This window comes from Parathielavia appendiculata (genome assembly GCF_033297405.1).
Source record: "Parathielavia appendiculata strain CBS 731.68 unplaced genomic scaffold N657scaffold_3, whole genome shotgun sequence".
NCBI lineage: Eukaryota > Fungi > Ascomycota > Sordariomycetes > Sordariales > Chaetomiaceae > Parathielavia > Parathielavia appendiculata.
The window spans coordinates 1,497,867-1,523,807 of record NW_026944222.1 but is presented as its reverse complement, the minus strand read 5'-3'; the positions used below and the strand labels follow the sequence as shown (position 1 = coordinate 1,523,807).

General features: G+C 56.8%; 10 protein-coding genes across 10 annotated transcripts; 2 read left to right on the top strand and 8 right to left on the bottom strand.

Annotated features, from left to right (window-relative positions):
* Positions 1 to 17: 17 nt before the first annotated feature.
* N657DRAFT_662325 (P-loop containing nucleoside triphosphate hydrolase protein) lies at positions 18 to 2,818 on the bottom strand. Its single transcript, XM_062795134.1, has 5 exons — positions 2,452 to 2,818; positions 2,217 to 2,397; positions 1,951 to 2,157; positions 1,709 to 1,901; positions 18 to 1,648 (listed from the first exon to the last, which is right to left on the bottom strand). Exons 1-5 carry the CDS (start codon positions 2,539 to 2,541, stop codon positions 58 to 60), a joined length of 2,262 nt encoding a protein of 753 aa, XP_062649742.1. The 5' UTR covers positions 2,542 to 2,818; the 3' UTR covers positions 18 to 57.
* Positions 2,819 to 3,050: 232 nt separating this feature from the next.
* On the bottom strand, positions 3,051 to 5,280 carry N657DRAFT_688605 (general substrate transporter). The gene is made up of 3 exons (XM_062796951.1): positions 4,666 to 5,280; positions 3,695 to 4,608; positions 3,051 to 3,671 (listed from the first exon to the last, which is right to left on the bottom strand). Exons 1-3 carry the CDS (start codon positions 4,778 to 4,780, stop codon positions 3,309 to 3,311), a joined length of 1,392 nt encoding a protein of 463 aa, XP_062649741.1. The 5' UTR covers positions 4,781 to 5,280; the 3' UTR covers positions 3,051 to 3,308.
* Positions 4,625 to 5,280, bottom strand: N657DRAFT_642736 (uncharacterized protein). The gene has a single exon (XM_062792398.1). The coding sequence runs from the start codon at positions 5,225 to 5,227 to the stop codon at positions 4,922 to 4,924; it is 306 nt and encodes a 101-aa protein (XP_062649740.1). The 5' UTR covers positions 5,228 to 5,280; the 3' UTR covers positions 4,625 to 4,921.
* Positions 5,281 to 6,430: 1,150 nt separating this feature from the next.
* Positions 6,431 to 8,061, top strand: N657DRAFT_670122 (glycosyltransferase family 69 protein; the record flags this gene model as incomplete). Its single annotated transcript, XM_062795524.1, has 4 exons — positions 6,431 to 6,536; positions 6,647 to 7,103; positions 7,154 to 7,397; positions 7,537 to 8,061. 4 exons carry the CDS (start codon positions 6,431 to 6,433, stop codon positions 7,762 to 7,764), a joined length of 1,035 nt encoding a protein of 344 aa, XP_062649739.1. The 3' UTR covers positions 7,765 to 8,061.
* A 524-nt stretch (positions 8,062 to 8,585) lies between these two features.
* On the bottom strand, positions 8,586 to 9,983 carry N657DRAFT_670121 (uncharacterized protein). Its single transcript, XM_062795523.1, has 2 exons — positions 9,401 to 9,983; positions 8,586 to 9,347 (listed from the first exon to the last, which is right to left on the bottom strand). Exons 1-2 carry the CDS (start codon positions 9,687 to 9,689, stop codon positions 8,920 to 8,922), a joined length of 717 nt encoding a protein of 238 aa, XP_062649738.1. The 5' UTR covers positions 9,690 to 9,983; the 3' UTR covers positions 8,586 to 8,919.
* A 381-nt stretch (positions 9,984 to 10,364) lies between these two features.
* Positions 10,365 to 10,962, top strand: N657DRAFT_286603 (uncharacterized protein). Its single transcript, XM_062786629.1, has 2 exons — positions 10,365 to 10,502; positions 10,553 to 10,962. Exons 1-2 carry the CDS (start codon positions 10,483 to 10,485, stop codon positions 10,818 to 10,820), a joined length of 288 nt encoding a protein of 95 aa, XP_062649737.1. The 5' UTR covers positions 10,365 to 10,482; the 3' UTR covers positions 10,821 to 10,962.
* A 431-nt stretch (positions 10,963 to 11,393) lies between these two features.
* Positions 11,394 to 15,096, bottom strand: N657DRAFT_678983 (uncharacterized protein; the record flags this gene model as incomplete). The annotated part of the gene is made up of 9 exons (XM_062796131.1): positions 11,394 to 11,662; positions 11,887 to 12,163; positions 12,241 to 12,599; positions 12,662 to 12,828; positions 13,758 to 13,985; positions 14,052 to 14,443; positions 14,501 to 14,579; positions 14,666 to 14,984; positions 15,051 to 15,096. 9 exons carry the CDS (start codon positions 15,094 to 15,096, stop codon positions 11,394 to 11,396), a joined length of 2,136 nt encoding a protein of 711 aa, XP_062649736.1.
* A 1,663-nt stretch (positions 15,097 to 16,759) lies between these two features.
* On the bottom strand, positions 16,760 to 18,000 carry N657DRAFT_286539 (uncharacterized protein). Its single transcript, XM_062786628.1, has 2 exons — positions 17,980 to 18,000; positions 16,760 to 17,862 (listed from the first exon to the last, which is right to left on the bottom strand). Exon 2 carries the CDS (start codon positions 17,550 to 17,552, stop codon positions 16,848 to 16,850), a length of 705 nt encoding a protein of 234 aa, XP_062649735.1. The 5' UTR covers positions 17,553 to 17,862; positions 17,980 to 18,000; the 3' UTR covers positions 16,760 to 16,847.
* N657DRAFT_286213 (uncharacterized protein) lies at positions 17,942 to 19,684 on the bottom strand. The gene is made up of 4 exons (XM_062786627.1): positions 19,564 to 19,684; positions 19,292 to 19,502; positions 18,909 to 19,231; positions 17,942 to 18,842 (listed from the first exon to the last, which is right to left on the bottom strand). Exons 2-4 carry the CDS (start codon positions 19,301 to 19,303, stop codon positions 18,332 to 18,334), a joined length of 846 nt encoding a protein of 281 aa, XP_062649734.1. The 5' UTR covers positions 19,304 to 19,502; positions 19,564 to 19,684; the 3' UTR covers positions 17,942 to 18,331.
* A 3,892-nt stretch (positions 19,685 to 23,576) lies between these two features.
* Positions 23,577 to 24,830, bottom strand: N657DRAFT_678982 (uncharacterized protein; the record flags this gene model as incomplete). Its single annotated transcript, XM_062796130.1, has 1 exon — positions 23,577 to 24,830. The coding sequence occupies one exon, from the start codon at positions 24,828 to 24,830 to the stop codon at positions 23,577 to 23,579; it is 1,254 nt and encodes a 417-aa protein (XP_062649733.1).
* Positions 24,831 to 25,941: the final 1,111 nt, after the last annotated feature.

The following is a 25,941-nucleotide window of genomic DNA, read 5'->3' as shown; positions in this document are numbered from 1 at the left end:
GGTGAAGGAAGCCTCATCAGGGTACCACGGTCAGCTTCGATTGTTCACTACCTACAACTACTCACCCATCAGCTTCCTCACCCTCCGCTCCATCCCCTCCTCGAACTGCTGCACGCCTCTTTCCAAGACGGTCAACTTCCCGTCCGCCAGTTTATACACTATTCGCCTTCTTACCCCTTCCTCCTTCTCGTGCTCCTTCCCCTCAGCATCACTCTCCTCGGCGTCATCCACGACCCCCTCCACAACACCCCTGACAAACCACCTGTCATGCGAAACAAGCACCACCGCGCCTCCCCAGCCCCTCAGCGCCTCCCGCAGCGCAGACACGGTCTCGTAATCCAAATGGGTCGTCACCTCGTCCAGCACCAACAGCCCCGGCCGCCGCCACAGCAACCTCGCGAGCTCGCACCGTACGAGCTGCCCGCCCGAGAGCTTCCTCAACGGCACGTCGGATGCTGTGCGGCCTGGCAGCCCCAGAGAGCCGAGCAAACCGCGCAGCTCGCCCTCGTCGAGCGCGCTGTCGACCTCGCTGGTGAGAAGGGATAAGGCCGTGAGGGACGGGTTGGCGTGGCCTAGGGATTGGAGTGCGTCGACGGCGTGCTGCGAGTAGTAGGAGAGCTTGAGGCGCGGGTGGGTTGTTACCGTGCCGGTTTGCTGGGAACCCAAGGGGGGTGGGTCGTTGACGAGGAGGCGGATTAGCGTCGACTTGCCTGCGCCGTTAAGGCCCAGGATGCCGATGCGGTCACCGGGGCTGACGGTCAGGTTTATGTCTTGCAGTGTCGGGGCGGGCTTTGCGGTGGTGGTGCCCTTGACGGGTGGTGGATAGCGGAAGGTGACGTTCTCGAGCGATATCAGAGCTCCTGGAAAGCGCAGGTCGGGCGGGTCGGGCAGGGTGATGGAGACGCCGCGGTCGTCTTGCGGGATGGCGATCTCGGCGCGCGACGAGAAGTGAAAGCCGGCCAGGTCGCGGCTGAGCTTGAAGCGCCCGCCCTTGCTGTTGACTTGCATGCCCATGCGGTCCTCGAGGCGTTTCTGGCGGGACTTGGCTTGGCGGATCTTGTTCTGGTCGTCGTTTTTGCGGCCCTGGGCGAGGTTCTGCTGGATGGACTCCTGCATGTGCGCTTTTTGCTTGTCCTGGGCTTCTTTCATCTTGGTGAGGTGGAGCTTCTTCTCGGCTTGGGCGGATTCCCATGTCGCGAGGTCGCCGTGGAAGTAGGTCAAGTCCTTGTCTTTGAGGATGAGCAAGTCGGTGCACACGGAGCTGACGAAGCTGCGGTCGTGCGAGACGAGGATCAGGGTTGGGGGAGCGGGTAGGTCTTCGAGGTTCTGGAGGTGGCGTTGCAGCCATATGATGCCTAGGAGGTCGAGGAAGTTGGTCGGCTCGTCGAGAATGAGGATGTCTGTCTCTTGGAGCAGGGCTGTCACGAGGGCGCTGCGCATGCGCCAGCCTCCGGAGAGACTGCCGGCGGGCTTGGCCATGTAAGCGTCGGTAAAGCCGAGACCGGCCAGGATCTTCTTGGCGCGCGACTCAATGTCGGCCATCCGTGATGGCTCGACTTGGAGCTGGAGATCCGCCAGCATCTCAGCTGCCTCTTGCGTCTCGGCTTGGAGCGTCTCAGGGGAGATGTCGTCTGCGGATTGCTCGTTTCTGTGGGGATGGTCAGCAGGGTGTGTGAAGGGGTGGTGAGGGATTGCCAGGGGCACGTACAACGCAGCGGACTGGGCTACCGCTTTCTCGTACTCAACCAGCGCTTTGCGTGCCTGCAGCCCCCTTGCGCCGCTCCTCAGCCTCGCGTCTTTGTCGAGGACAAAGAGACGCTTTTCCATGCGCTCATGACGGAGTCTCCGCAGCGCCCGAAGCGCGCCATATGGATCTGTGCTGTTCACTCCGGCGGAGAGTGCTGCTAGGCGTCAGATTGGACCTCTCTGTTGCAGTCGGAATACACATACTACTGATCTCCCGCTCCAGGTCACTCTTTGCCGTGGCCTTGTCAACCACATCTTCGAGTACTGTCGGGCCCTCCGTGCCTCCTGAGCTCCTTGACTGCACCGGCTCCCCTGCGTTTGCAGGGCCGATACCAGTCTGCTGCAGGAGAGATACGCGGGTCGCTTCCGGAATACCAGGAATCAGTTTCTCGGCGATAGCACGCAGCAGCGCTTGAGGTCACGATCAGCCACGAGCGAACCTCCAACAACAGATCTCCGCTTATCCTTACTCGACTTGCCCGAGCCATTCCTTCCAACCAATGCATACCGGCTTCCAGCCTTCAAGCGGAGCTTTGCGTTGCTCAGGATTTCTGTGCCCTCGGCAGCGGCTTTCCCTTTGCCCTTGCCTTTCGCCGCCTTCTCGCCAGCAGCGTGGGAGGTGACGGTGATGTTGAGACCTTCAACGTCAAGCTATGCCAGTGAGCTGCAAGAGTTTTTGAAAGGAGAGAAAAGGGCTGGGGTTACCTCGCGGTAGTTGGGGCTCTCGATGTGGAAACGAGTCTGCTTGCACGACGCCAAGATGGTCGAGACAGACTCGGCGGCAATGGATGTCATTGTGCTGTTCGGCCCGTCAGGGCTCTTGAATGATGAAGCTGGCAAATGGCCGCTAAAGCTCCTGAAAATTTTGTTCGTGATTGAGAGGTTGTAGGTTCGGGATGCCTTATTATAATAACTATGGCCGCTGGTTGGTTTTGTAAGGGGATGGAAAATTAACCGTACGAACGAAAATAGAAGAAAGCAGGAGAGGAACAGAGAAGCATGAACTAAAACGGAAAAAGGAAATTAAAATGGTCAAACGTCTCTCCTGTGTTGTTCACGCATCTCAAATCACGGCTAGCACCACTACCTGTTGGAGTGCAGTCCGCGGGTCAAGTTATACCTTGTATTGTACTTGTACCATACCCCTGTGTTACCTCAGACCCTGATCCGGCGAGTGTGTGGGGCTCAGGCCGGCCATGAGTCACTCCGGGCCGAGCGGTTTCCGTGCTTGTCCCCGACTGGAGTACCGCAGCGTGGCTCTGCCCGGCGTCACCCGCTGCGTGTGGCATCATCGACGAGATGCAGCTTTTGATGCCTTTTTCCACTCAACCATGATATTTTAGAGTTTGTTAATTTCTGTGTTTACTAGCCATGCAACAGCTCTGGGCCCAGGGAGCAAGACACACAGCCGGTGTTGGTGTCCTGGATAAATGTTGTTATTTCCATTCCCAGTGAGAAGGAACATCCCAACACGGTACAATACAAACCATCTCCCAACCGAAAACGCCAACCATCATTCCTATCTCAAACGAGTGAAACCAAATGAATGAGCCGGATTCCCATTACACAGCCCTCATGGCCTGCTTCTCGTGCCTCGGACTCCCCTCCTGTCTCACCCGCCCCATCTGCGCCGCAAACGTCGTCGTCGGCTTCCACGCACCCGACTTGCGCGGCGCCGTCTCCTCCATCATGCCGTCAATCTGCTCCAGCGTGAGGCCCTTCATCTCGGGCACCAAGAAATACGCAAATGCCAGCGATAGGAAGCACAGCGAGCCCCAGATGTAAAACACCTTCGGCCCCAGGTTGGCCGACCCGGGCTCGTTGCCGACCATGTACGGCGTGATGACGCCAATGATGCAGTTCCAGAACCAATTGGACGCCGTCGAGACGCCCACCCCGCGCGACCGGATCGGAAGGGGGAAACACTCGCCCACGATGACCAACCAACGGGGGCCCAGGTGGACGCGAAGAAAAAGATGTAGATGCAGATGAGTGCGATCATGGCCCGCACGGCGTCGTAGTTGGCCACCTCGGCCCGACCCGCCGTGACGCCGACGGTCGCGACGATGAACTGCGAGACGATCATACGGATCGCGCCGCAGATCAGCAGCGGGCGCCGGCCCAGCTTCTCGATCGCCCAGAAGGAGAGCGGGGTCGAGAGCGCGTTGACGAGCGTGGCAACGAGCGAGATGAGGAACGGGTTGTGCATCGTGCCGAGTTGCTGGAAGAAGGTCGTGCCGAAGTAGAAGATGAAGTTCTGGCTTTCAGGGTACGCATATGGGTAGCACTTACACAAGATAGACAGGCCGATTCCCAGGATCAGAGCCCACAGGAACTGAATGCCAACGGGGATGCGGTACGAGCCGGTATCGTTTCGGTTGGCGGTAGCGTACGTGACACAGTTCGCCAGCAGAATTCCCAGCGTGATACAGAACTGGTAGCCCGACACCAAGGCTCCACGGACTCTTCGGGGTGCGACCTCGGACATGTAGAGCAGGATAATCGCAGAGATGAATCCCACTCCGAGGCCCGAGAGAAGACGGCCCATGACGAAGAGGACGACCTGGTTTGCCGAGGCGATCTCAAGGATGCAGCCGACGCAGAACACGACGCAGCCGATAATGATGGTCGGACGGCGGCCGATGAAATCGCCAACGTCGCCGGCGATCAGGGCGCCGAAGAAGGTGCCGCAGGACAGGATCGATGTCATGAGAGACTTGGTTGACGACGGCAGGCCAAACTGGATCGGGTCGACGCCGATCGGCTTTCCCAACGCATAGTCGAATTCGATACCCGCGTACTGAGTAATGAAGAAAGGCATGGCGAGGACACCCGACATCCACCCCGTGTCATATCCAAAGACTGTTCCAGGTGTCAGTGTCAACCACGACATAGAGATCAACGTGGACTTGGACTTACATATCCCGCCAAAGGCGGCAAAGGCACACAGCAGGTAGGCTTTGAGAGTTACGGGGGCTTCGACCCTCGACAGATCGGCCGTGCCCGATATAGGGAATGTCGCAACGCCGACCATATTGTCTAGGCTGAGCTATGGGTCATCTCTTGCGGTTAAGGCGAGCAGGAAGCCAGCAGGAAAATGAACAAGGAAACAAGCAGGATGGGACAGGTTGATGGATATAGCAGGGGCTTTTGGTCCCGCGGAGAGGGCTGGCCTTCATATGCCGGGAGCCGAACAAACGGCTTTGGCGATCTGGAACACACTGGGTGTAGGATCATTGTCGCGAAGTGCCTCGACGAGCTGAGCGAGACAGAAAGCCACAAAGAGGCAGACATGGCGGAGGAAACAGTGTAGGGGTGGGTAGGCGGGAATGCCCATCCGCCATGTGCACTGTAGGACAAAGACGCCTACGGCGCAGTTGCTGAAGAGGCGCTGTCGAGGCCCATCTCCATTCCATAGCCACCTGCAGACCGAGAACTTGCGGCTGGCAGTCGCATAAATGTTTCTGTCGACATCAGTCATGGAACGTCGCTGGCAAATGGCAAGCCCCTGCTTCTGACCGTCATCAAGATCTCATCAAGTTCGGCCCAGCCGGAAAGGATGCCGAATTGTATCAACTCGCTCGTCAAAGAAGTACCTGCCGAAGAGCGGGCATCAGTGCTGCGTGGTGCCAAAGCAAACGCCACACACTGGGTATCTTGTTTGCTTCCCAAAGCGTCCAGGAGGGGCCAGCTCAACTGAGAAATCGCTCTGTTTGTCGAGAAGAAGCCAAGCCAATGTTTACCGTTGGATCCTGCCTGGCTGCGTCTTGCACAGTGTTAGGGATAGACAAGCGGAAAGGTCGCAAGTTTTGCTGCACATCATCCAGGACCGTTAGGATGACGCCAGTTCCGATGGTTGTTTTGATACGTGATGCCGTGGCATGCACGGCAACCATCTCCATCGCGGGCCACAGCCGGGCCACATACAGAAAGAAACGGATTGGGATACCTTGTGGCAGTTGCCATCATCCAAGACGGCCCCCATCTTTCCAGAATTCGACCACCCTTTGTCCACGGGAACGAAGCACGTGGCTGCCGCCGTCTCCTCTCACATGGTCTATCCAGTTACGTCGTTGAAAGAAGTGCCGACATCAAAATGCTACCGCAGCACTTGACCCGGCCCGCGCCCGAACATGAAGCCGCAAGCCGATGCCCGGGCTTCGGCACGACATAATAATGCAAGCTGAGGATGGTTGCAACCAAGCAGGCCAACGCCAGCTCCTGTGTGTTTCGAGTGGTATGTAACAATTCATCTCGATAGCGACACTGAAGAGGTGCTAACAAACACATCGGCAGTTCCATGTGCTGATCTAACCTAATATACGGACTAAGGCTGCTTGTTTACTAAGAACAGCTGTGAAACCCAGGTAAAAGGGACGAAAGGGGAGTGCCCCGCCTCGAATTGATGCTCCTGGGGAGTTTCTCAGCCTGAATCCCCCCCTAAATGCCTTGTGTCTTACCCTTTGGCAGTTTCTCATCATGTTATCTCTGGGGCAACAGTGTCTCAGTCACTGGTTGGCGTGGACTATTCCTCCCTCGCCATATACTTCATTCCATTCCACTGCCAGGGAGCTGAGGAGTCGAGGAAGGGAATATCTACAATTTCAGGTCAGGTTGGGCTTGCTCGGCTGTGTCCATTGAACAAGTATCGTGGGTAATGTATCTCAAGCTCTAACCCAGCAGCATGGAGAAACACAGATCGCTCATCCTCGTCCAGGCGTCACTGGTATACGTCTGCATTCTCTACCTCATATCCAAGCGTCACCAGTGTCCATCTTTTACTCCCTCGGGTCAGTCCTTGACCACTCCAGCAACTTGCATAGAGCACACTGACGGGATAAACGAGGCCAACTCATAACAAATGTTGTCGTACACAATGAAATCCTATCTCCCGACGCAGCCCACGATCGGTCCGCGATAATACCCTCTCCGCGCACCATTGAGGCACAACAGCCTGAAAAGTTCAGATACGTCGACGACGAGCAGACAGGAACCCCAAGTCGGGCCCCACCTGACGAGTACGCCCGTCTCGCCAAAGCCACCTCCCACATGGCCTGCATCCTCAACCCCTCCAACCCCTCAGCCAACCGCATGTCATGCGCGCCCATCAACACTCGATACGGCTACTTGACAGCAGGGAAGGGCCTTTCCGCTCCCGAGAAGAAGCAACACTTCTTCGCCTGGAACCTACGGCAGTGCGTTTACCTGCTGCTGCGCCTGTTGGGCTCGCTGGTAGGGGCCATCCGCTTCCTCGGTCTCGAGCATTGCGCCGTCAGCATCGTCGCGGGCAACTCCAACGACGGCACGCTCGAGGTGCTGAAGCTTCGCGAAGGCGAGCTGAAGGCGCTGGGGGTCGAGTACTGGCTTGCTTCGAGCAGCTGAACCCCTCGGGTGGCTTGTGGATCAGGAAGCTGTCCAAGCTGCAGGCGATGGCGCTCGAGCCGGTGATGGGGTCAACAGCGATTCTCGAGGGGCAGCCGACGGAGGGGGAGGACGAGATAGGGATGACGACTTACTTTGTCACACCGGCCATTCCCGCCGGGCTTCCACCGACGCGAAATGCAATGATAACCTTCATCAACGACGTGTCTGCGTGCGCCGAGGATATCATGGAACGGATACACCAAAGGTCCTTCCAATTAGCCAACATGGTGTGGTAAGTCTGGACCCCTCCATCTCACTCACCTTTCCCCCTCTGTCCCCTCTTCTTTTTCCCCTATTCCGCCCCGCTTCTTTCCGTTAACAATTACAGCGCGATGGACTGGAACAACCCCTACCCCTTCCTCCCAGCCAACCGCACAATCCAGATGGCCCCCCATCTTCTACCACGTCTGGATCGCCTGCTCCCTGACTGGCGACCTCCTCTTCGACATATCCGCCGCCACGGGGTCATGGGAGCGCTCCATGACCCTCTTCTTCGACCACCCGCCCTCCCAGGCCCGCTTCAACGCCGACTGCCCACCCAGGTTCTCTCCCGCTGGAACGGCACCGTCGCCATGGCCGCGGCGCCCCTTGTGAGTGGCGAGGGCGGGTTCCGCTGGCCGCGGATGCGCGAGTGCTACCAGGGCGGATCTGTGGTGGGCGGGACACGGCAAGATTGTGGTTGTGCCCGGGGTGAATCTGGAATATACCGATCACAGGGGGACGGTGGGTGAAGCAGGAGCGGGGGTATGCGAGTGACTTTGTGGCAGGGGTCATGGATGCGCGGCGGGAGAGGATCGTCTGGGAGTAGAAGCCGCCCGAGATGGTCAAATGCGTGCCCGAGTTTACGCAGCGGCGGTGGTTGCCTTGGAACTGGAAGGTGCCTTAGCGTTTTGGACCCAGATAGAAGCAAGCTGAGATAAGCCGTAATCTGTTTAGATGAGAATGGCAGTAACTGTGCGGTTAATTTGGCCTTTTCAGACAAATGCCGTTACCCTGGACTTGCGATGTGTTGCCGTCCCCGGATCCGTTGGGCACAGCGACCTGCAGCGACGTTGCCTCTGACAGTGCCCCAGCAAGGGAGGCTTTGTTAATACGAAAGGCCCCGGAAACCCGCATGTAAGAGTAACGAAGGGATGTGGCTCTACCTTGTTGGAGACGGTAATTGGATGATGCCGTATGACGAGGTAATGCCATCGGATCGGGGCTGTGTGAAAGGGGTTGGGGTGGCACAAACGAGGCCGAACTCCCGACATGGCAGAGCAAGTACGCACTCGAGCAGACCCCTCTCTGTAGCCAGGCACTTGGCGAGATTTCGGGCTACTGAGCGTCGATGGTGCATTGGATCATCGTCTGTGATTTTCTAGAATGCTCCGTAAGCCAAAGTCAGCATGCGAACGGTGAGCATCACTTTTTCTGCAGAACTGGGATGTTATTGTCTCCGGCAACTAGGAACAAGAAGGTACAGCACACAAAGCATAAAAAACACAAAAGCCCGAGAACACAGCTCGGCAGAATATCAAGTAGAAGGTTACACAGCGCATCAAATGGCCGCGGAAAAGCAAATTACACCTTCACAGTCATCCATCCAAGGCCACACCTAAAAACCCCAATCCTCTTGCATCACAAACTCGGCCCGGAGACACACAGCATCCCAACTCTGCACATCTCAGACGGCTTGTCGTATCTCATGTCTCGTAAAGCAGTGTCCTCAAGCCCAGTACCGTTGCCGAGGATGGTGCCATTATGAGCTTAGAGAAGGGCAGCAAGACCGGCCGCCAAGAGTGCAAAGCCGTTGGCGGCACCAACGACGTTGCCGGCGCCCTCGGCGATCGACGAGGTGCTCGGCGTAGGAGTCCGGACAGACGAAATGCTGGTTGTGTTGGTCGGCACGAAGCTCGAGGTAGGCAAGAACGAGGTAGGCAAGAAGGAGCCGACAGAGGTCGTGGTGCTCTTCTCAGTGCTGGACGAAGAGCTGGTGGTTGTCGTGCTAGGCGCGGAGGTGGTGCTGCTCGAGGTCGATGTCGACGTGGAGGTGGAAGTCGCGGGGGCAGTCTGCGAGACCAAGCCGTCGGTGATGCTGTACGCGGCAGCGCAAGCAGCCACGTCCATGCCGTCGGGGCAGCACCAAGTCTCGCCCTTGCTATCGGCGGTGCAGTAGTAACCCTTCTCGCAGGAATCTAGGAAGGGGGTCAGTACCGGTCGCATAGTCAATTCCAGCGGGATTACTTACTGCCAGACTTGTCAGGGCAGCACACCTCGCCGACGGTGGGATTGAAGCAGTGGACTTGGTTATCGGTAGAAGCGCAGGTTGTGTAGCCAGCGCCGCAAGCTTCCTCGCAAGTGGCCCCAGCGCCGCACATGGCCTGGCCCGGCTGGTATCCCGGGGTGTCCTGACGACGGACGACGCCAAACAGCTCGCGTTCCGACGTCTTCATCATGCTCGGCTTGTAAGGCTTCATGGCGGCGACATTGGCGGCGAAGGTGAGCGCCGCGATCGCGGCGAGGGACTTGATAAGCATTGTGGAGGTGGATTGAAGTCGTCAAATCGGATTAGGGGCGCGAGTCGGTCGATGTGACGATGAAATGGGGCTGTAGGTTATGGCGATAGGGCCGCGGGTTGTGTAGAACGAATGTGATCGAGCGCGAGACTCTGTAATGAGCGACGGTTTCTTCGTGTGAAAGAGAGGACGGGGGAGTGCAGGCAAGCGGAGGACTGGGAGAAATGAGGGTGATAAAAAACGGAGCGACGATCTGGGGCGGCGGGTCTTGGGGTTGCCCCGGCTTTGGGTCATCTCATGCTGCAAGTACCCGGCCAGCTGTATGTCGCGCCTGCGGTACCTCCACTCATTGGCGCCAAGCCTTCATCTCCTTAATTTTGGCTTCGGCGCAGTGGTCCGTGCATAGGGCGGGCGGTACCTGCGTTGTGCCTGAGGGCTTGAGATGGAGGCACCAATCATCACCAAGCTCAGTCATTTCGCAACTTTGGAACCCAATCCGGCGGGTTTTCTTGCTGCAGACAACACCTTGTCGGCCAAATCACAGTTGCACTCTGACGTGTCTCGCAACACCTGGGTGAAGGACTGGGAGCCAAGCAAGCGTCGATTTGCTTGGATTGGTCCAGACAAGAAGCCATCCCCAACCAGCTTGCCATCCCAGGGCAACTCCCGCAGATCTGCGAAACCTTGGAACAAACCAAACAGTCAAAAACAACCGGGCAAGTGAACTTCGTCGTGGAAAAATCGACTTGGAACAAATGGCCTGGGCTTGCCTTGCGAAACCCGTCCCGAAACCTGTGTCATTTGAGGAACGCCGATGGCCAAACAATCCGGTTGGTACGGAGTAAGCGCCTTCATCAACTCAGCCCACTGACTGACTGGCCCAGGGTTTCGCGTGCGTCACTTTGTGGCTGGTTTCAGGCTTTCAGCACGAGAGCTGGTCCGTGCCCTGTCCCCGGACTTTCAGAACTTACAACGGCGCCGACAACCCACGGCAACCTCCGGCTCCGCAGCAGATCCGGCCCCAGAGTTGGAGGCGGAGAGAGGCGACATCGGGTTCCAGAGTCCAAACAAGCGGAATCGGCCGTAAGAGACACCAAGTCACGGTCCCGAAACACCTCGTTCCCACCCGTCATTCATGCTTCTACAGGATAAGGAGCCCTCCTCAACAGATCCGATATTACTGCCAGATTTTCAGGCACGCAGGTTCTCCTTTTAGTAGCCGCCCATCATACATGATTCTTCCAGGTCTCATCATGGAGTGTCCCTGCACCAAACTCTTCATTGCTGTCTTTTGGTCCGAGCAGCAACCTCCCGAAGACCCCGGCTAAGCCCAGACATCAGACTAACGACCTTAAGTTTCTTGGACATCTCACCCTTCTGCGATGTCTCGCCGCCCTCCAACTCCGATGCAGCACGTTTCTTCGCCGTCGTACCGTGCCTGAGCCAGGAGCCGGGGCCAGAGGCCGAGGGCAGCAACTTCAATGGCAGCGGTTGCAGATGCTTCTGCACTGGACTGAGATCCCGGCGTCGATGACGGCTCCGCGCCCGAGGCTAAGCAAGAGGATGATTCGTCCGACCGGCGACGCGAGAGATAATCCGTCGGCGACGTCATCTGAGTATCCTGGCCATCTGAGTTCACCCAGTCCGTGTTGGCCCTGACGCTGTCGTCAGAGTTATTGCTGCACCCGTCTACTGGATGCATTTGCACGTCTTCCGGACGCCCAGTCAAAGGAACAACCGCAGGTTCGTCGATAGCGACCGGCCGCCATTGTCGGGCCAGGCAAACCTAGGTGACTTGAGGTGGACAAAGATTACAGCCCCGTGCTGGCAGCTGTCGATGTACACTGTTTCCGATCCCTTTATTTGCGAGAGCAGCCCTCGAAACTTAGAGTCCGCAGGCAACAACTCCTGAATTGGATTCCACTCTTCGGGATCCATGCTCTTGCCGTCGGCGGCAAACGGGCTATGCTGGGATGGGCTATGCCAAAAGACGCCTGCAGTAAACGTCAGCGGCATGGTCGTCCTGTCTCTTTCGTTATCGACAATGTCCTGAGCTCGGCCACGCACGCTCCGAGGAACCCTTGCCCTGTCGGCATTGCCTGCCAGAGAACCTGCCGTGCCGCCGGTGATGATCCCCTAGCCGGTCTTAACAGCTGCCCGAAACCACGGCCGAAGAGTGTAACGACACGGATCGACGCGACAAATTTCAGCCAAGTACGTCCAGAGCTTGGTGGAGTCGTGAGCCTCAGGTAGAGCGGGCCACGGTTTGTCGCGACATCCCGAAAGTCCCAGCCCTGCAGATGGCTGCGGGTCCACGGCTTCATACTGACACCTTTTGCAGAAGCCTCGCAGTGTGCCTCGTGATCGATAAGCTTCTCGAGGCTCTCAAATATCCCTACCACCCTGTCCTCGACGGTTGCGTACGAGTTGCGTGTCTTTGTCACCGTCTCCTGCCGCCCATCTGGCCACGTCACGGTCTCGTCAAACTCTTCCCCCTGAGTTTGTAGAGTCTGAGCTCTCTGTTGTGCGCGTTTATGAGCGCATCAATGGCTGAGAAGTTACGGAAGCGTACATTCGGTTCTTGGAAGAACTTCTCGTCAAACAGAAACTCGGAGCTGAACTTGTCGTTCCGACAGTGCTTGAGCGAGGCGCGCAGGAGGTGGAGCAACGCACTCGTCCCCTTGACGAGCCAGCCGCACTTGTCCTCCTCGTCCCACAGTACAACATAGCGCTGCTCAATCCACTGCAACTTGGCCAGGTATCCGTGATCTTGTTTTGAGATATTGACAGGTAAGTCCTTCCTCCCGATGGCGAACTGACAGCCACCTGCGACGATGTTGCCAACCGAGAAGGATACTTTCTCGAGATTAAACTCCCGTCCCGGGAAAGAGAGCCTGGACCGTCGAATGTCATGGTTTGCGGAAGCGTCCCCTAAACATGCCGAGAGTCAACAGTGCACAAGGGCGAAATGCCAGGACTGATCACAAACTTACCAGCCAGGTAATCCACCTCAGAGCACCACCCGATTACGTGCCGAGATGACCTCAAGACGTTGACATCGACGTCTTCCAAGTGCTGGTCTTGGTTCGCCTCGAGATTACGAGACTCTTCCCCCAGTCGCGTTGCAGTAAAGGTGCCAAAGGAAAATACCACGGACAGCCTTCACCGCAACGAGCATCGCAGAGAATCCCTTAAGACAGAACCGGCCCAGAAAGTCATGCAAGCGCTTAGCGTCCGTCAGGTGCGCCGCCATTTGTAGCGAAATCTCGAGCCCAATGTTTGGCGCGGCCGACGAGGAATGGGAAAGCCCCTGACAACAGCCGGGTTGCGGAACAGGCCATGCCAGCATCGCCCTGCAATATCCGTTTGGGTATCGGTACTCATATCCAATTCGATCTCGCTGAGGTACGTTTCAGATGTCCAGAATTTGCTTGAAGCTGCGAGGCGTGGCGTGCAATATGCCATAGCACCTTCGTCAGGGAAGCACTGCAGGGCAGCGGCGAGCCATGCGACTATCTCCCCGGCCTCTGCTATGAAGTCTGCTGTGCCTTTGGCCAGCGCTTGGAACTGTCCTGGGAGGCCCCATAGGACGGTAACTTCGGACCTGTCAGGAAAAATCCCTACAATAACCGCTTAGCCATACACGAGAAGTTGAAAGTAACCGATCCCATGCTGACTTACTCAAAGCTTTCTTCCTAGTCTCTCACGGTTCGGCAATCGCGGTCAATATGTGCGGACCAGTCGTCGGCCATGTTTGACTCAGATACTCGGAGCATGGCAGAGCTTTGTGCGTCGTTGATCGAGCCTGTCAGAGTTATCACGCGTCCTAGGAGCTCTCCTGGGTTTTGTGGCCTCTCGTGTTGGCTCCTCAGGAAAGCGACCGGGTCCCACGCCGCGCACAGAACCATTGTGAACGTCTCTAATTTAGTATGACGGCTAATATGCCGTCTCTGCCGAAGTTGTTCGAGGATGCTCTGCCGAACAGTCATCATAGCGTCTGCTTCCGTTAGGGGAGTGAGTAGGGCTTCTCGCTCCAAACGCGCCACGAGAGTCTTGTACGCTGCTGAATCGAATACGACTTGGCGGTACCCATGCTTGTCCGGCAGGCGTATCTCGTCGTCCTCTGGAAGCGCCGCAGCTGCTTGCGGCTCGGGAGCTGGCGCCGATTCGTCAGCCCCAGGAGCCCCCAAGCTAACGAGCCATTCGATAATGCGAGACGACCTCTCTTCGCTGTCGATGGGGTCGCGTTCCCGGTCCGGCGTCGTGTCGTCCTCGCAAAACCCCAGCATTGACTCCTTAAACCGGCAGGACAACTCGCTATCGGATGTCAGGCACTATGAGTCAACCAAAGAAAGAAGAAAACCGGACGGCCAAGAGACTCACAGCCTGTACTTGTGGACAAAATACATCACGTCTCTCTGGGCCTGTGTAGAGCCGAATTGGCCGAGTGCCAAAGCGAAGGGCTTCAACAGCGGCGGCATCGCGTCGAATACTTTTTCTAGAGCCTCGGGCTCCGCCTCCAGCCGCCGGGCTTCATTAACCAGGTCGTCAACTAGCTCGCGCTTGTAGGCGTCCAACTCAGCACCGTCTATACTCCCCTCATCTGAGTAGACCGTCCGGGCATCACCGTTTCCTTCTCTGACGGACTCTTTCTGTCGCCCTGCTGACGCAAATGCAGAAGGGTAGCCGGAGTCCATGGACTCACCATGGACAGTGAACGCATCCTGGTGATAGTGGAACTCGACCTTCACCTTATCAAGGTCACTGAGTGCATCCTGCAAGGGACTATGTCAGCGGTTGATGGCGCATCAACTTGGTTATAGGCCACCTACGGAGAAAGTCGGCTCATCTTGCTGTTGAAGTGGCGGCAAAGGGAGGGGGAGGTCGTCCCAGGCTGATGTGTCTCTAGGCCTGGTACGTATTGGTGAGAGGGGGTCAAGTCATGCATCGTAACTTTGTAGCCGACACCGTTGATGACTTTATCATCACTTCTGTACGCATCGTTCTGGTTCTCTAGGTCGTCAGCCGTCTTCATCCAGTCTTTCAAGACAAGGTATAGCCGCCAGTCTTCGGCATGCTCCCCTTCGCGCTGAGTGAAGTGGGCGCTCCTTAGGTGTGCCGCGGCGTCACGGTAGCCATCGTACGGCTTCCGCTTGAGACAAGCCGCGCACTGCGTCAAGGGAACCTGGGGCAGCAGCGCGTTTGGTGGCTGGTCGCGCGGCTCGATACAGAACCATCTGGAACGCACAGCCGCACCCCAACTAGCTGGTGTCGCGAAGACTGGCGTTACGAAGGAAGCATATTTTGATTCAGGCGCTATACAGCCCGCTTAGCGTATCCGCACTACGAGACGAGGGATATCACTTGGCGAGGTGGCCTTACTGAATTGTTGGCCACCAAATTTCTTACGAACCTCTTCCCAGGTCATGTTATAGTGGTTGGGATGGCACTGGAAGTTCGTTAGATCTCTCTTACGGCGACTCTCCTCCGTCGGCAGTCTGTACAGGCGCCCATTTTCCTTATCAAATGCCCTTTTTTTCGCTGCTCGGCAGTCAATGGGCCAGTCTGTCGGCGAGTTGTCCGTTGGACGGGGTGCGGATTGCTGGAGCCGTCCTCAGCGCTGAACACCGGGTCCATGAACGCTTTGGTAGCTGAGTTATGTCGGCTCTTGGCGATATGGTTTTCTTCCTCGTCGCCGGAAGAAGCGACGGCGGCGGAGTAAGCGACTGTAGTGACGTATGTTCCGACTGTGGAAACACTACGGCTCCTCCCACGCTTCGCTGCCGCGACAAAGCCATTTTCCAGCCTCATGACGAGCATTGCGTGGTGTAGCAACCGCAGAAAGTTTCAGGAGCAACGCCCTCCTCCCCATTGTGCGCCGTTGTACGGCCCGGCCATCGGATGGCACGGCAGTCAATGCGCCAGTCATCAAGATAAAGTAGTAAGAGTCTCTTGACTTTGGTTGTGCGTGACCTCAGAACCGGCATATCCAGACACCTCTACTCGTTGGGAGGATCCAGTCCAGGATGGAGGTAAGGTGACGGGGAGACAGCCACCTCACTGCGGACAGGTCTTCCTATGTGATCCTCGACAACCGTTGAGTTACAAATCTTCAAGACCATGCCACCGTCATTCCTCGCTACGTTGAGCAGGGGAAATCGGGTGTAGAAAGTTAAGGTAATTGATTCCCCCACTAGGGACTGACAATTCGTGGGTCAAGTCCGTCTCCTATCTCAGTCGAACTGCTACTTTTTACCATTATTTATCGTCATCTGAAGTTTTCGTATTGGTAGATCGAGGAGTGTAGCAACCTGACAATGAGCCTGATGCTCTCGTTCATCAACCGCGTTATCCACAGCACAAGGGATAACTCAAGCCCGCCCAGTGATCCAGGGGTCCCTAAGCCGTAATGGGATGCCTCAGTGACAGTAATTGAACGCCAGATATACGTACTGTAGTGTGCTTCTTCTTTACGAAGATGATCCGCTTTGGTCGAGGGTATGTTGGCTTCAGGCTGGAGCAGGAGAGCATCACATCATGAAGAGCCCAGCCACAGCGATGCTTCAACTATGTAAGGCAGTCATTTCACTGTTGGTGGACAACGCTCCAGGGAAAGTGAGCGAGCATCCCAGGGGTCAAGTCAAAGCGCCCGAGGGCTTCGTCAGGGAGTATGCACTGGACTGTTCAGTCGACAATAGAGAGAGTTTACAGAAGTCGTCTACTATGATCCAGGGCTCACTTCTCAAAAAGTGACCACAGACTCTTCAAAGCGGCTCTTCAGGATGATTTTTCCGGCAACATTAGGCTCGGCATTCACAGTTTGCCAGTGTACCTCTTGCTTAACTGTCAAGCCCGGCCTTTCCATCGTCATTCGTAGGGGGCGAAAGTTCAACACCCCTTATTGACAAGGACAGTCTGCTACCAACGCTGTCCGCCGCCTCACGAGAGGAAGACGACGAGGCAGCAACTCGCAGCAAACAAACTGTTGATCCGAGCTCCCTCATTATGCAAGCTTCATTACAGGCCGAGTGGACACTCCCCGGCGGCCCGACTGACGGGTGGTGTTGCTCTAGTATGTATGTAATGAATCATAAAAAACCCGTCGTCGCCGTTGTCGAGTATCGTAAGTAACCACCGTACCGTGATAACATCCGAGTACTCTCTCCAAACAGTGACTTCTCAAGCAAGTCTCTGTGACAAAAAGAACTGGTGCACGAGATCTTCGCCCAGGGGTAGGATATCGACCGCCGTGGAACCGGCCTCCGCGGAAAGAGATGGACCTCGCCACGTCCCGTACTTTGATCCATCTTCATGGCCCTGTTCGCCTAGCATCACGGCAAAACCATAGATAGATCCGGTCAGGCAAACACGTAGGCGTAAGGTGGAAAGGGACGAAGGAAATGAGCGAGTTGAGCTGAGCACAACAGCGGGCCGAAGGAGGCGAGTCTGAACAGGATGGTGATACAGAGAGGGGAAAACGAGAAAAACCCCTGGTCCTCCAAGAAGCCGCAGAAATGTGTTCTGGAATGTGATGGAATGCTCCCAGTTGTTCCGCGTCCATGGGGGATGAAGAGGTTGTCTCTTTTCCCGATTCTGCAGGCAACCATCTCGGCAGCCAGCCAGCCACTTTCCGGGGCAATCAAGGGGCAATTGGTGCTTGCCGCCTCCCTTCGAGCGAACCGGCACGGCAGCCACCTCACCGAGACGGCAGGGCGCCTCTCGGTGTAAGGAGTGGAGACCATGCAGTGCAAGGACAGACCTAAAGTTTGCCAGGGTCGTCAAGGGTCTCCGAATCAGAGGCCCGCAGCCCGGAAGTCCTTTCCGCCTCGCTAGACAGCGCCAGGAGGCGCAGAAAGCCAATAGAGATACACCAGATGTTGTCATGCAGCGGTATCCGTACGGAAGGGGTATCGGGAGGGTAGGCGGCAGGCACCGGTAAGGTGTGGGACCGCCGTCGGGAAGCAATCAAGATTCCGACACGGGGAGCCCACTTACGACACGACACCATCAACTTCAATGTCATGACGGATGTAAGCTCCTAATAAGCGTCGGGCATGTGCGTGGTTGAGATAGTGTCGTGGTGGTGGCCAGCGTCGAGTAGAACAGGTAGGGGATGGGTCGGAACGCAGGTTCCAGCTCGCTTTCAGCGCTCACAGTACTGTGTGGGGTGCTCTCGCAGACGCGTGCTTCTGCTCTGTCCTCGAGGAGGTCAGAAGCAAATCGATCCTTGCATGCAACGGTATCTCGCGGAAGGGCTCCTCCTTGATCCCGGGGCGAATGATCCAAAGGGTGAGGAGAATACGGTGCCTACGTCGCCGGCCGAGTAGCTACCTCTCGGCCCGAGATTCCCAACTCAAGTAGGGACCGGATTGAGTTCGCCCGCTAGCTGTTCTATTCGCCGGCTGCATCCTTCGACGGGATCTCCTCTCCAACTGGACCCCGGGATTGGCCCCGTCTATTCGATATCTGGCCCCTGTGAAAGGAGAGCATGTCTGGTAGCATAATAGACAAGGTCATGGATCACGGCTCATTGTGCGAAGGAGCGGGTTGATCCGAATGGAGCCATTCACCGGTGTATGCACGTCGTCTGAAAGGGGGCGGCAGCCGCCTCGCCTATGCGGGTCCAAGACCAATCCCCTGTCTTGGCCGCCATTCAAAACCGCTTAGGCGTCTGCTAGGACAGAGTCCTTTCCATCGCGCGTCGTGGTGCGATATTGGGGTTGATAACCGCTGAAAGCCGGAGGAGCCGCACAGGCAAGCTTCCGCTGGTGTGTGGGTATTGGCATGCAGCACTCAACCAAACGCTGGTGCAGTCCTCCGTTCGCATCGCCACCTGCGCACCTCCATCGCCAATACCATCTAGGGTTATTGTCCGAGAAAGCTTTCTGACGAGTATGGAAGCGGTTGTGCCCAGATGTTGAACCAAACAATCCAAGCACATTGCGGGTGATGGACGGGCCGGCAACTCTCTGCAGGGTAAATAGAAGAGATGCGCCGTGAATTGAGCCGCAATATAAGACCATTAGAACCGCAAACAACAAGCGCAATAGAAGCGCGGCAAGCCCGAGCGGGTTCACGCCACAGCGGCTCACACTGAAGCGTACACCCTCCTGGTTCCGATGATCCTGGCCGCTGCCCCTGAAAGCGACGGGCCTAGACCGACCACATGCAAGACAGGGTCGTTTAAGAGCTGGACAATCTATGACGACTGCGGGGAAACACCCAAGGGGAGGCACTCACATACGCGGTGGGCCGCTGCAGCAGGTTTCCCCGGACGGCAGGTGAATGTTCGGGAGCGGCGAGGTGTCGGTCCGGGGAGGTCCTAGGTTGGTAGTTGGGGGGCATTTCCGGGGAGAAGGGATTGACGGAACCGAACCTCTTGAACTGGAGGTTGCTATGCACCCTGTGCGTCCCTCATTCACGAAGGAGCTCAAGGGGCCAAAGGTGAGCCAACAATGAATGGTAAGCCCAATCATCCCGTTGATCATGTAGACTGGGATATTGGGGGAGCAAAACAACTGTATCCGCGCACGTGTAGTATTTGAGGCCAGGGGTGCTTTCATCTGGGGATTTTATCCGTGAGCTCAGCCAAGTACAAGGAAAGTCTTGCGAGGGATCCTTACCGCTGAAGACATCTCAACTGAACCTCGTGAAAAGAGCTGTCGGGTGTAGGTGCAGACCGGATGTTGCCCTGGGCGTACTGCAGAGGCACACCAGATGGATAGCTAGCTGAAGGAGGCTTCCGCAAGAGTTTGCGGGCGGCGCTTGCATGTGTACGTGGCCCGCGACAGAGCAGAGCCCCTGACAGTTGTCAGTTATCGTATATCATGCCCGCTGTCCCCAAGTCAGCCAAGAGGCTGGGCAGTGGAGCGTGGTGGTGGATTGTTGAGAATACTGTAGTATCTTCTTGACAGTGATCGGGGTGAGAGCGCTCTGCCATGCTTTTTAGATGGAGCTCTGCGGAGGAGCAGCCAAGTTTGGTTGTTAAAAGAAGTCAATAGCTGCATGATTATAGCCTGAACCGCTGGTCCTGGGTCCGCAGTGCCACCCTGATCTGCAGCAAAGTTTATCAGCCCGAAAGGTTCCCGGTGCTGGGTAATCAAGCAATCAATATCAAACGGAAGGCAGCGATATCCCCGCTTTCGATGTGATTTGTGAAGAATAGTTTGGTGATTGGGTCAACAGCAGAACTTGTGGTTCTCTCTGTTGACAGAGCGGCGTGTCGATGGGAGAAGGAATGAGTGACGCCAACAATGCCGTGCTTTGACTCGGAGGCCACGACTGGTCCAATAAAGAACGATCGTCCGGGTGCCTGAGAAATGAACCGATGTCCAATCTACGCTATCTGGGATAATAGAGTGCCTCGACACCATCTTCTTTCGGGCTGTCGGATGTCGTTATCTTGATGACGACTTGGAACCCGCAATGGCACTGGAGTGGCCCCGACTCGAGGGTTATTGGCCATATCCGATGCATCAACTTTCGACGCATGATGGCGACTTCTCTGCAGGGCTCGACGGCGTCGCTGCGAGTTTCGGACCAAATCAGCGGCAGCTGGGGAAGCGGATTGTCGTGATAGTGAGAGCGCCATTCGCGGCAGGAGGGTGTGCGAGACAGTGACCTTGTCTCTGTTAGGCAACGCCACGGGGGGAAAAGGGGGGGCGGATCGCAGAAGAATGGGTGGTGACCAGGCTGGCGAAGTCTGGATCTGCCAAGTCGGGAACCGACAAGGTGAAAAAATGGTTGCCGCTCGGGTGAATTACGAGGATTGAGACCGAGACATGCCCAGCCTGCCAAGTATGGGCGTGGACTTGTCTTGAGGCTTCCTCATTGAAGAGCACCGCAAGTGATTTCAAGTAAAATCCTCAGACTAGGTAAGGATTGTGTAGCTTCTATCCGTAGGCAACTTCCCCAATGCGGGTCAAAGAAATTCCGTGCGGAAACAACGGTTGATGGTGAACCTGGTGCAGGTCGAGATCGTACTTGGTTGGATCGCCTGATTGCTTTTCCGTCGTTGTCTTCAGTTGCCAGGCAAGGTAGCCTTGGAGCCCTCTTGTAAAGGTCATAAGTGTCTTATGTCCTTCCCTCGCTCCTGACCAATGCGTGATTCTTGATGGAAATATGGGTTGTCGAAAGCTGAGTTGTGGGGTAGCAGTCTTGGCTCCGGGGTCAGGTCCGCCTTGGCAGCTTCCGGGTGGGCGTGGGGGTCATCCGTCCGACAAGACGACAATCCTCTTCCGTTGCCATCAAGCCGGCCTGATCAAGTTTGTCGAATTCCAAGAGTAGCATCATTATTCAAAGTAGTGATAAGCCTGCTTTTCCCTCAAGTGGCACCGAAAATACCTACGGTACCAGAATCTTCCGCAAATGTCGGTGCTTCGCAGTCAACCCTGTCGGGAGCTTCCAGGTTGGGAGCGCATCATTATCTTCCCCAAGAAAAGCCTGAGATGAACCTTGAAGCTATTGTCTCGTCTAAACTCGGTCCCGGTATCGAAGAGGCATATACAGACCTCCTCTGATAAGCTCCCGTGTTACCGACCGAGCTGCCAGGCTGCTCTTCAGCAGCGCTTGGCGACCCCGGGCGACAAGGCGATTTGCGGGGAAGTTCAGATTGCGCCATTCAGGGATCTGGAGGGACCAGGGTGCTTTTCCGGGGAACCCCTCACCCATCGATTGGGATCATTCTCACCTTTCGCTTACAGCCATTCAAATGCCCGGTGAGCTGGGTCGGAAACCCCGGAGAACACCTGTTTCGGCTTGATTTTCAGGAGCTCCTAGCACGAGGGCGCGGCCTGTCAAACAAGCCAGTACTCCGGCCGTAGTACCCAGAGCTCGATTCTGTACACACACACGGAGAGCATCACAGCCGTGACGAGCCAAGGCCGGCTTGGCTCTCCAACCATCAACCAAAATACCAATGTTCCCTCTTCTCCGGCACACAAAGTTGCGGTGAAGGGCCGTCCTTGGGCCTCGGCAGCCCCGCGATGTCCGCATGGAATCCAGCCGCCTCAGGAAATCCTGAAGCGTCGTTCCGGGCCAGCAAAGCTTGTCAAAACCGTGACTGAGTTAGAGAAGGGCTCGAATCTGCCAGGGTTGGGGGTTTTCCGAACAGTCGTTGCGCCCGAAGGCTTCGTAGCCCAAAGTCCCAGTCTTTTGGAAAGGTCACCTGCCTCAAAACCAGCTCAAAACTCGACCGACGTTGCGCATCTGACGCTGGTATCTCCGTACCAATCCAAGCTTGGCTGAATGGCACGGCACTATCGTCGATCCAACGACACCGAAGCGGTGCGTCGGCACCGCAACCCCGGACTTTCTGCGAGGCTCCTTGTCACCCCCACGATTTCCAGACCCGGGCTCTGGTTGGTTTCCCTACCGGATAATTTTTCCTGGGGTCGCCGGGGTTCGAAAAGGGGGAAGGGGCTGACGTGACGACGACACGACGTCGGCTGTCAACCTATGGCACGTTGCCCGACTCCTGCGTGCCAGCATCGGACGCTACCGTGACGCCATTCGTCAGCATACTTGCGTTGGGGGAGGCTGAGCCAACAGGAAACCATGGGCCAATCATCAATGTGCAAGATGGGGTTTCGGTGAGGCACGAGGGGAGGGTAGGATGCCCTGACACGGCGGGAGGCCGCTCCACTTTGGAAAAGTATCCCACTCGACATCATCCTCGCCATCGCTGGCGCCATAGGTGTGTTCCGTCGGACACAGGAGACCGCTCAGCCAAGCCCTAGCCCAGGTTACCTTACACACATTGTCTGTACGTTACATCAAGTGTCACTCGGCGGACGGACCTCAAAAATAACCTTCAGCCCAGTGTAGTACGCGGCTAGGGTGAGCCATAACGTAAGGTCAGTGTTGCATCCCCCACAAACCCGCCGCACGGCGATTCCGCTCGTCTAACCAAGCGCACTTACTTGCACGACCCAGTGGGTTCAACATCATAGAGAGTTTTCCCCTGTCAACCGCCGCTGAACATGGACAAAAAGCGACGAGCGGATAGAGATGTAGCTTACTTGTAGAAGTACACATATATCGACAGCCTGGAGCCCGGAATAGAGCGAGCAGCAAGGCGGCACAGACAAGAAGACGTGTACTAACTCCAAGCAGACCTCGCTTGTGCCCCAGACACGCCATCTGTGGGAACGATCCCGTAAAATTTTGCCTTCCCCGCGGCCCAGCCCCAGAAACGCCAACGATGCTGAAACGTGGAGTATCCCGGGTGGTCTTGGGGGTAAAACCTGCGAGCCCAAAGGTGGCACAAGTGTGTTGGGTGACTGCCGTGGTCACACGCTCTGTGGATCAAACAAAGCCCGAGGGTGCAAAGTACCAGAATTGTATCCTGCCAGACGCGCTGGTACGTATTACCAAGGCGGCATCAAAGATAAATACGACAAAGATACAATACAAATGCAGGAAGATCCTCGCTGCCAAATCCGGTTCCCCGCTGGTTGGCCGTCTATTTACCTGTTTTTCCCAAGCCACACAAGAAAGAGTTTGATGATGTTGTCGCGGTCTCCTGAACCCCAGCAAGCCTGTCGTCCAGAGAAGCCTGATTGAAAACGAAGGAAACAAATGTGTTTTTTCGTTGCTCCATGATGGAGGAACCGAGCACAGCAGAGAGCCCAAGTCTATCCGTCCAAAGAGGAAGAGGTGAAGTGGTGATGTCTAACCGTCCCGAATCCCAGATACCGACACTGAAACAATCCGCTGTGTTGATGTCCAAGGCTTCCAAGCCAGTATTAAGAGTAGAGTTGCTTCCTGCTAAGAGCAATTCAAACAGAAAAAAAAACCAACGAACGCCAAAGTGGTTATATATCCTCTATAGTTTGCCCAGGGTAGTCGTGAGTCATGTCGTCGGAGGCTGTCGAACTCAAATGTCGCGCGCGGTGATCCCCCTCGCAATCAAAGCCTGTCGTAGAGATCGCCACCCGCAATGCTGTTGGAAGACGAACTCCTGCCGCTAGGGGGAAACCCGTCGGTCGGGCCTAGAAGGTCATGGACCGCCACTTTGGGCACTGGAAGTTTCCGCTGGTTGCCGTCAGGCCGACTGATGATGTCGGTCAGCGAAATGCCGCTACTCCTGGGCGCTGGCTGGGGAGGCGGGGCAAGACCCTCGGGGGCGGGCTCGAGCGGGGCCAAGGCAGGGGTGTGGTGCAGGCTCAAGTTGCGGAACGGGGGCAGCTCGATGCCGCTGTAGGGACGGAGACGGGGCGAGTGGGCTGGCGTGGCAAGTGGTGTGTGGTCCGGTGTGGGAGAGAGCGAGTTGTGAGAGAACGTGGGGGACGAGGGGGCCGTCGAGTTGGGCGAGTTAGGCCTCGATTTCTTGGCCTGCCTGTAGCCGTGCCCGTAGTGGTCGTCGTGGTCGTCGTGCGAGTGCGAGCGGGACATGTGGTACGCCCCGAGACCGGGCAACGGGTTCCGCGCCGAGTGCAGACCGCTGCCGTAGTAGGGATGCTGCCTCGAGGGCGGATAGTGGTGCGGACCGGGGGCATTGTCCCGCTCGATCTGGCCGGCGGCCCTGGCCAACATGGCCATGTCCGGGCCGCTCCGGCTGCCCAGAGCATCGCGGTTGTACGGGCTTAGGTTCAGCGGCGGGGGCATGTTGAGGTGGTAGGAGCTGTAATGCGGAGGCGAGACGTTGGGCGACGGCAGGGCTGTGGGAGGCGCCGAGCGGATCATCTTTGGCCCAGGGGGGGGTGCCATGGCCTCGGGCTGCATCCTATGGATCATGCTGGCGTGTTGGGCATGGCCCTTGTGTCCTCTCCGCGAGTTGGGGTTGTTGTGTATCCTCGAGTGGCGCGTCAGCTCGTCAGACCGAGAGAAGCGCTTACTGCAGCCGGGGAACTGGCAGGCATGCGGCTTCTCTCCAGTGTGGGTGCGGATGTGCCGGGTCTGGTGCTCCAGCCGGTGGAACGCCTTGTCGCACATAGTGCACTTGTAAGGGCGCGGGAGCTCGGTGGGCTGCTCGGCGGGCGGCGCCCCCGCCGGAAGGGGCCCGTTGGGACGGATAAGGCCAGCGGTAGCCATGTCCGATTCAGCCTGTTGGTCCTGTATTTGCGCCTGTTGCTGGTGTGACGCCAGGATGGGATTCGTCTCCGCCGCGACCTCTGGGTTCAGCAGGCTGGAGAAATCCACTGCAGACTTTGCCCGTTGCATGTGACCTTTCTCCCTAACGGGTCCCTCAAGTACCCAGAATCTGCCTATGCTGCCTTTGTACTCTCCAATCGAGCTGCACACACTGCAGGCAGCCGGGGAAGACAAGTTTCGGGGCGATAATGTATTGTTATTTCACTGTGCTGGGTCGGGCACGTCGTCCTTGAAGCAGGATTTTATGGGCTTTTCGGAATTGATCTGACACGGTGTGCGTACCGTGCGATGTCTGAGCCGGGTGAATATTGCGGACTCGGCGTATGGGGTTGCTGACGTTGTGAGAGTCTCAAGCTGTATAGGGAAAGCAACAGAAACTGGAAGGGCTTGTTTGGGGGCAGCGGCACTTTTTAATGGCGCGGGCGGGCCGACATTGGGGGGGTGTTGGCAAGCCCTGGATGTGGGGTGAGAAAAACAGCGGCCGGGGATACGGGGGAGGAGACAGGGCAGAGGGCCTGGGTGCCAAGGGGAAATCTCGGGGAAAAAGAAAAAAACAGATGTCAGCGGTACCTGGCTGAAAATGTACCGTACTTGACCCGGTTTACAGTACAGCGTACAGTACCTCGCCTGCCGTCTGGGAGACTTTACGATCTGTCCCGCAGCATCTGCAACTCTACGCCCGGCCCCTCCACGGCCAGGTGGTGTGATATATGTCAAGACTTGGCCGCTGCGGGAGCAGAAGGTCGGAGAGGTACGGCGAGTGGTAGGGAGGTACCGATACTGCGAAATTTACGTTGCAGCCCCTCGGTGGTGTGAACTCCTACACGTGTTGGCGGGGTGGGGTGGCTCTTCCAAAGAGAAAACGAGAGGCCAAGCGTGGGGTTTTTCGCGATACAGGCCGTCCCGAAGTCGCAGGTCAGACTAGGTGGGCAGACTGCAGAACTCTGAGCAACTGCCAGTGTGATTTGGATCAGCGGGACACGATCATCTGGTAAACATGGTTACCTTAGGCCCCACGAGTTGTTGATCTCTGTGGCGCCCTTTCCTTGGTCAGTTATCTCACAGCCAAGAAGGTTCTCAAACTGCACCTAAGTACGCAGCCGCGGCGCACATATCCTGTCCTCTCCCCATCCTGTGTTGCTGGCCGGAATGCGCTGGTGAAAAGTTTTGCCGTCATACA

What these genes read in the sequence shown, in the direction of transcription:
- N657DRAFT_670121 (XM_062795523.1), bottom strand. Translation starts at nt 9,689, where the DNA reads ATGCTTATCAAGTCCCTCGCCGCGATCGCGGCGCTCACCTTCGCCGCC. An exon ending in CTGCCCTGACAAGTCTGGCA is followed by an intron (nt 9,348 to 9,400) that starts GTAAGTAATCCC and finishes CCCCCTTCCTAG; the next exon opens with ATTCCTGCGAGAAGGGTTAC.
- N657DRAFT_662325 (XM_062795134.1), bottom strand. Translation starts at nt 2,541, where the DNA reads ATGACATCCATTGCCGCCGAGTCTGTCTCGACCATCTTGGCGTCGTGC. An exon ending in GAATGGCTCGGGCAAGTCGA is followed by an intron (nt 2,158 to 2,216) that starts GTAAGGATAAGC and finishes CGTGACCTCAAG; the next exon opens with CGCTGCTGCGTGCTATCGCC. An exon ending in CCTGGAGCGGGAGATCAGTA is followed by an intron (nt 1,902 to 1,950) that starts GTATGTGTATTC and finishes GACGCCTAGCAG; the next exon opens with CACTCTCCGCCGGAGTGAAC.
- N657DRAFT_286539 (XM_062786628.1), bottom strand. Translation starts at nt 17,552, where the DNA reads ATGACAACATCTGGTGTATCTCTATTGGCTTTCTGCGCCTCCTGGCGC.
- N657DRAFT_688605 (XM_062796951.1), bottom strand. Translation starts at nt 4,780, where the DNA reads ATGGTCGGCGTTGCGACATTCCCTATATCGGGCACGGCCGATCTGTCG. An exon ending in TGCCGCCTTTGGCGGGATAT is followed by an intron (nt 4,609 to 4,665) that starts GTAAGTCCAAGT and finishes CACCTGGAACAG; the next exon opens with TCTTTGGATATGACACGGGG.
- N657DRAFT_642736 (XM_062792398.1), bottom strand. Translation starts at nt 5,227, where the DNA reads ATGACTGATGTCGACAGAAACATTTATGCGACTGCCAGCCGCAAGTTC.
- N657DRAFT_286603 (XM_062786629.1), top strand. Translation starts at nt 10,483, where the DNA reads ATGGCCAAACAATCCGGTTG. An exon ending in ATGGCCAAACAATCCGGTTG is followed by an intron (nt 10,503 to 10,552) that starts GTACGGAGTAAG and finishes TGACTGGCCCAG; the next exon opens with GGTTTCGCGTGCGTCACTTT.
- N657DRAFT_286213 (XM_062786627.1), bottom strand. An exon ending in TGCAGCGGCCCACCGCGTAT is followed by an intron (nt 18,843 to 18,908) that starts GTGAGTGCCTCC and finishes TAAACGACCCTG; the next exon opens with TCTTGCATGTGGTCGGTCTA.